At 50.6% G+C, this 7215-nt stretch overlaps 1 protein-coding gene across 8 annotated transcripts in view; it reads right to left on the bottom strand.

Moving 5' to 3' along the window:
* The window catches only part of MINK1 (misshapen like kinase 1), a 66057-nt gene that overhangs the window by 10503 nt on the left and 48339 nt on the right, over positions 1-7215 (bottom strand). For 6 of the 8 annotated variants that reach the window (XM_023514029.1, XM_023514030.1, XM_003791204.1 and 3 more), the window contains exons 3-12: positions 6970-7026; positions 6758-6883; positions 4280-4390; positions 3797-3887; positions 2918-3048; positions 2561-2615; positions 2349-2427; positions 1916-2091; positions 1258-1327; positions 669-879 (exon numbers count right to left, since the gene is read on the bottom strand). In XM_023514029.1, the coding sequence (XP_023369797.1) occupies positions 669-879; positions 1258-1327; positions 1916-2091; positions 2349-2427; positions 2561-2615; positions 2918-3048; positions 3797-3887; positions 4280-4390; positions 6758-6883; positions 6970-7026 (1107 nt within the window). The remainder of the gene's footprint in view (positions 1-668; positions 880-1257; positions 1328-1915; positions 2092-2348; positions 2428-2560; positions 2616-2917; positions 3049-3796; positions 3888-4279; positions 4391-6757; positions 6884-6969; positions 7027-7215) is intronic. The other 2 variants (XM_023514031.1, XM_023514032.1) reach the window with 1 other exon arrangement.

Genomic DNA, 7215 nt, shown 5'->3' with positions numbered 1-7215 from the left:
AAAAAAAAACAAGATTGTTTTAAATGGCACATAAACTTTATGGCCACCCTATATATGTATCTGTATACAAACACACACTCATATATAAACTGGTGATATTTTAAAAAGAAAAGAAAACTGTACTTACTTAAAAATAGGATTCTCTATTAATTAAAATGACTTTCTTCCACCCACCTCTAATTAGTCCAAACTGACAAGACTGTACTTTACAAAAAAATCTGAGCCAAAACACCCCAAAGTAAAAGGAGGGTCTTTAAAAGGATCCTTTCACATTCAGACCAACAGCTGCTTGACAGGTGCACTGAAGCTTCTGTGCACAGATCTCCCCAGCTACCCAGACTGAAGGTGTAGGAGCAGGATAAACTAGGAGTAGAGAAACTTGGTTTACATGCAGAAACCAAGACAGGGAGAGTCCTGTCATGGGAAATGGATATGGCTCTTCAGAAATGGCTCTGCTCAAGGGATACTGATGGCATAACCATCCATATACAGCTAGGCAGGGGACCCAGCTTCTGATAACAGAGAGAGCCTTTCCATAAAAGTTTAGAAAAGGGGATAAAAAGCCCCAGCTTGCTCCATGTCTCTCTTTAGCCCTGGAACCAGGGATGGACCAGGTCAGCAGGAAGCTACTCCAGGCCTGGGCTCAGGCCCTTCCAGGATAGCCCCACCTCCTCAACGCGCCGCCGCTCCTCCTTTTGTTCTTCTATGCGTCGCTGCCGCTGATGTAACAGGTGCTTGATGTGTGCCTCGGGGTCTCGCTGTTGCTGTTGCTGCAGCTGCTGCTGCTGCTTTAAAGCCTCTGAGTTGCTCTTATTCTCCTGCTGAAGCCGGAGAAACTCCCGGCGTAGTGTTGACTCACCAGGCACATTCATGATGGAGCTAGGCCAGAGTGGCACAAAGAAAAGTAGGGGTCAGAACCCTGTGGTTCCCATTCTCATTCCTGCAGAGCCTGCCCTAGTGGGTGCTTTAACTGGACCAGTCTGCCCCTGGCCATTCCCAGGTGGCCAGAAAATTTGTCCTCCCTTCTGCCCAGTTGTTGGCCCTGCCCACCTTTGATATTCTTGCCTGAATTCCACCTTCAGCCCTGAATCACCATCTCCCCACCTCAGCTCATTCGTTTGTCCCACTTTTTAGCTCAAGGATTTGGTTTATATGGGTCTGCCCCTACCTCTGTGTGCCCACCACCACCAGACTGACAGTCCCCAAGCTGAGGATCACTGCTTTCCCTACCCTCCCGCCTCTATTTTCCAAGCCCACCTTGGCTCTCCTTCCTCTCCATGGCTGTCATCTTCTTCCTCACTGCCGCTGTACTCGTATTCTGTCTCCTCTGCAGGGGGAGATTGCTGCTGTTTCTTCGTCCAGTGTCCCAAACCCCACCCCTGGCTAAGGAAACCTTAGATGAGGATGACCAATAAGGTCCATCTGGATGACAAAGCATGAGGGTTACCACCCACCTCCTTGGAGCAATGGAGGAAGACAGTGGGTCTCAGGTTTGGGCCTAGACAGAGACTGGGACTCAATCCCATAGGACAGGCGTCCTCAAACTACGGCCAACGGGCCACATGCGGACTGCCTAGGACATGTATCCGGCCTGCCAGGTGTTTTGCCACTGCTGTCTGTCCTGCTTAGCAGCCGACTTGTCCCGGGGCCTGCAGTCCGACCCTCCAACAGTCTGAGGGACAGTGAACTGGCCCCCTGTTTACAAAGTTTGAGGTCCCCTGCCATAAGAGGTAGGATGTGGTAGCATGTGTGCATGCACTTAAACGCACGTGCTCGATATGGAGCTTCTGTAAAGATGTGAAAGGGAGGTGGACTAGGGGTTGGCATGGGGGAAAGGAAATCTCAGGCAGGGGAGCCAGGCCGGTCAGAGCTGGAAAAGGCCGGGCCAAAGTTTCGCCCAAGACTGCCCACTGACCTTTCTCACCCCGTTTCTTCCGGGACCGGTCGATGTGGTCCTTGAGCTGGATGCGGACCTGCCGCTCCGTGGGCTGGTCTCGGATGAAGGGAAACTTCAGTAACTGTTCTGTAGGCGGGCGGCTCAAGTAAGTCTTGATGAGACATGTGTCGATGAAGTCAATGAACTTCTTAGACCTGGAAACAGTGGTGGCTCATACTAGGAGGGCCCCCCTCAGCAGGGGACTTGCAGTGGGAAGGGGTGGATCATTCGTCCAAAAGCCACCTCAATTTCCCTCCTATCTTTGCCATATCCCAGCACCAATGGCTGCCCTGGGCCCCCCCAGCACCTCTTCTATGGTGCAGATCCAAGCCTGAATAGAGAGGAGTGTGAAGGTCAGAGTGGCCTTGTAGAGAGGCTTTCTGTCCCAGAGACCAAACTCTCAAAGACCTACCATTTCTTGGACTTGAGCCTGGGTGGAGGGTTCCGAGGGATGAGGAAGAGGGCTCGCATGGGGTGCATGTCACACAGAGCTGGGCACAGAAGAGATGCCATCAGCCCTGTTCACCACGCTGAGAGCCAAAAGTCCCCTCAACAGGACCTCCCTTCAGCTGCTTTCTGGGCCCCATTTCTCTCCCATCCTACTCCACCAGACCCAGCACTTACGGGGGGCTCCCTCTGCCATCTCAATGGCTGTGATTCCCAGAGACCAAATGTCACTCTACAGAGGGGAGAGAAGAAACAGGTAAATGTTTCTGCCCAGTAACCTCTCTCCATTCCTTACCCCTGGCCTCTCTGGGACCCCCTGCTGATCTGCACCCCTTCCTGGGGCCTTGTCCTTTTACCCTGCACAGTCCTCCAGCTCATCCCGTCTTCCCACTCTTATTTTCATTGCCATAAAAGGCACCCTAATCCTGTAGGCTAATAGGCATCAGACTTCCTTTTGTTGCCCAGCCTGCTCAAGCTCCATCATCTCCATCTTGCTTCCTGCCCTCACAGCCCTCTCAACTTTCCACCTCATACCCTGTAATCGTAAGTGGCGTCAGGGTTCTCATCACAGGCGATGACTTCTGGGGCCATCCAGTAGGGAGTCCCAATGAAAGTGTTCCGCCTGCCCACCGTGCGGTCCAGCTGAGCACTCACCCCAAAATCCACTGTGAAGATGTGTAGGCAAGGGTCAGTGCAGGAGTCATACTGTTCCCTGGCCTTAACACTCTGTATATGTGTACACCTCACCTGAGGTCCTGCCCCACCCAGACACCCTCGCACTCTCTTTTACCCCACTGACATCCTAAAGAACCTGATTCAGGGCCAGGCGCAGCGGCTCACGCCTGTAATCTTAGCCCTCTGGGAGGCCAAATCGATTGCCTCAGCTCACCAGTTCGAGACCAGCCTGAGCAAGAGCAAGGCCCTGTCTCTAAAAACATCTGGGCGTTGTGACAGGCCCCTGTAGTCCCAGCTACTTGGGAAGCTGAGGCAAGAGAATCACTGGAGCCTAAGAGTTTGAGGTTGCTATGAGCTATGATGCCATGGCACTCTACCGAGGGTGACAAAATAAAACTGTGTCTCAAAAAAAAAAAAAAAAAAAAAAAAAAAGAATCTGATCCAGTCTTTCTGCCCCTTGGAGGAAAAGCAAAGGGCAGTATCCCAGGCAGGAAGGGTCATCAGATTCCACCTCCCCAGAGGGACCTGCTCAGCACCTGGAGCGTAATAGGTGGCAGGTACACCTCTTAAGGGATTTTTTCAGGAGGCAGGGCCTCCTAGGGGAGGGGAGGGGAAAAGGGAGAGAGTAGGCCTCCCTACCAGACAGTAGTTGGACCTGAGCCACCAGGGGGAAAAAGCCCCTTATTCTCTGTCTTGGGGGTGAAAGGGCCCAGTGAGCCTCAGAAGGAAGCAGCGCACCTAGCTTGACCTCAGCATTCTCTGTCAGCAGCACATTCTGCCCCTTAATGTCTCGATGGATCACCTTGTGGGCATGGAGATGGGCCAGACCCTGGGACAGGAGAGTAGGGAAAATTAGCTGCAGTGTGGAGGAAGCAGGCAAGAGCAAGGAGTGGGAGTGGCTTGAGAGGTACAGGAGTTATCGGTCTATACAGGGCTGGGCTGAGGAGCTTCCTCAGAGTGGTGGCTGCAGATGAACTCCCTGCAAGTGCAAGGTTACAAGGGGAAAGGTGGCAGAGCCTGGCAAGAGAGGGGCTTATTTCTTCCAACAGCCTGAGCATTCCCAAGGTTGGAACACTGTCTTCACCCCCCACCCTACAGGCTTGCTGCTCCCTCCAGAGAGCTTTTGCATCTCCTCCTCAGTTTAGGGAGGGGCTCTGTCCATAGGGAAGCTCCAGCCAGGGTAGCACAGGACTAGGAGACAAGGGAAGGGCTTGCACTCACCCTGAGAATCTCCCTGCAGATGTAGGCAATGCAGTCCTCTTTCAGAGCGTTACCCTTTGTGTTCTTTACCAGGTCGGTCACTGAACCAGCACCACAGAACTCCATCACCAGCTACAGTCCCAGGAAGGTACCAGAAGGGAAAGTATCAGGTAAGGCCTCCGCTCTCCCCTCATTAGAACCCTGGAGGAAGACCACAGACCTTGGGGCTATAACTGGTATAAGCTGGGGAACATGGGCACATGAGCCCCTCACAAAGGCCACAGGACTTCCCGAGATCCAGAGAGAAAAAAAAAGGGAATACAAAAGGAGAAAAATGGCAGGGTGGGGCTGAGTCCCGAGTGGGAATCCAAGGAATTCTTGAAATTGTAGACAAAATGTGTAGATATGTGCATTTTCCTTGAGGAAAGATCTACTGTGTTCATCAGATTCTCAGTGGAACCTGAACCCCCAAAATGGTTAGAAACTATTGCTCTGGGCACTATGGGAGGCTGGAGGCAGGCAGATTACTTCAGCTCCAAGTTCAAGACCAGCCTGAGCAAGAACGAAACCCTGTCTCTACTCAAAATAGAAAAAAATAGCCAGAAACTGTGACAGGGGCCTGTAGTCCCAGCTACTCAGGAGGCTGAGGCAAGGGGATTGGTTCAGCCCCAGGAGTTTGAGGTTTCTGTGAGCTTTGATGCCACAGTACTCTACCCAGGGTGACTGAGTTGAGACTCTGCCTCAAAAAAACAAACAAACAAAAAAACACCCCAGAAAAACAAAAAAACAAAAAGAACTATTCCTCTGGATCAGGGGTCAGTGACTAACAGCCAACCAAAGGCCTGCTTTTATATGGCCAGCAGGCTGAGTAATTTTTACATTTAAAAAAAAATTTTAACATTTTTAAATGGTTAGGAAAAAAAATCAAAAGAATTATTATATTTCATGATATATGAAAGTGACATAAAATTTGAATTTGAGTGACCTAAATAAAAGTACAGGCAGTCTCTGAGTTACAAACTTATGTACATATGAACAGAGACTATAACAGGTAATAGGTAAATGTATCTGTTCCAACTTACATAAAAATTCAACTTAAGAATAAACCCAAAGAACCAATCATGTTCATATTCCTGTATTTGTGAATACAGTCTCGATCTTTTGTTTATGTATAGTCTATTACTGCTTTCATGGTACAACTGCAGAATTGAGTAGTTGTGACAGAGTTGTGACCTACAAAGCCTAAAATAATTACTACCTGGACCTTTACAGAATAAGTTTGCCATCCCTGACTCGGAGGCAAGAAAGGGACAAAGAATCCGCAATTCTCCAGGCTTGCTAGAGACATAAACAGTGCACGGGGTCTACCTAGACCGCTACAGCAGAGAACCAAGGCAGGCCTTGGGAGAAGCTCCTCAAGTATGGAGAGTGATCAGCCTCCAACTCTAGGGAAGAGCTGCTGAGATTTAGGGGCCAAATGGGAAGCTAGCTCCATCCACTCCCTCTGAGAATCAGCAACCCTGCCCAAGTTTTCACTAAAACTAATGCAGGACAAGGCTGGAGGGGATGTATATTTGCATATGCAAAATTAATTTGCATGTGCCTGCCCCTTGGACAGCAGATCATAGCAGGGAGGAGGGGAAGACTGTACCAAATAGGTCCAGAAGAGGGCGCCCACTTACTAGTGCCTACCCTCTGGCCCTCAATTATCTCCACTGCACACCTGGGAGGTACACCTACTTGTTACTCACCTTTCTCTATGTGTGTGTGTCCCCCCCCCAAAAAGCCTAGGGGCCTTGTAAGCTGGCTCATGTTTATCTGTGTAGCGTATACAGAAATTGCTTAATAAGTACTTGTTTGGCTGACTACTCCAAGTGGAGACCTGGCATGAGCTCCCAAACTCCTGACAGTCATTGCTATGTGCCCTGCTGCTGTCTCCTCTGGCTGGGCTCTGTACCATGAAAGGTGAGGCTGGGAGAATCTGCTGAGTACCCAGGACAGACAGGGGAATGACTCTTAGGAATTCAGGGGAGGCCCAAAACAGCTACAGCAGGTCCTGATTTGAATAACCATCCAGAAAGACTCTGCACTGCTGGAAGGGGTCTGAGCCATGTCACCTTCCACAAATATTTTGGTTCTGTTGTTTTGCCAAAACTTTGAAGGCAGGAAAACGGATGGACTAACCTCCCCGAGGTCTTTTCTAGCTCTTACCAGAACTGCCTTGCTTGGTGTTACTAAGTGCCTGTCAGATTCAATGTGAGGACTGGTCAAGGCAAAGATTGGGGCTAACACCAGAGGACAAAAAATGTGCAGGGTGAGTGTGGGGCTGGAGTGGGGGGCTCCTATGAGGCATGGGGTCCTTCTGAATCCACAAACAGGAAAGGCTAGGTAGATCAAGGGAGGGCTGGAGGGAAGAGGCTCTGGGCACCAACACCAAGTTCCTCAGGAGCACCCTGGACACAGGCAAGGGTGGAGAGGGCAGGAGAGGGCACCTCTCACCCAGAGCTGATCGTCATTTCCAGGGGGGCTCTTCTTGATGAAGGCTCCATAGTAGGTGGCAATGTTTCGATGGTGAGAATACTTTTTCAACATGTTGATCTCCTGCTTGATCTCTTCCTCCTCATCCTAGGTGGATAGGAGAAGCTGAGCTCTTTGGCTCTCCCCATCTTCTCTCCCAATGCTCCCTCTCTCTGTTCAGCCCCGTTCCCTACCTCTGTGACATCCATGACCTTGATGGCAGCCAGCTGCCCGGTCTTGACATGCCGACCCTGCAGGACAGAAAACCAAATGCAGAGGGGTCTCAGGGAGCAGAATATAGAGAAGGCATGATTCTGGGAGAGTCCACATCTTTGGGCCATTTTCTATCTTAGAAAGTGTCCAGGCTCGGCGCCTATAGCTCAACCGGCTAAGGCGCCAGCCATGTACACCTAAGGTGGCGGGTTCGAATCCCCAGCCCG

This window comes from Otolemur garnettii, unplaced genomic scaffold (assembly GCF_000181295.1).
Source record: "Otolemur garnettii isolate 467f Iridium unplaced genomic scaffold, OtoGar3 scaffold00046, whole genome shotgun sequence".
NCBI classification, from domain to species: Eukaryota; Metazoa; Chordata; class Mammalia; order Primates; family Galagidae; genus Otolemur; species Otolemur garnettii.
Note: the sequence above shows the minus strand (reverse complement) of the source record. Positions and strands in the feature narration are given on the sequence as shown.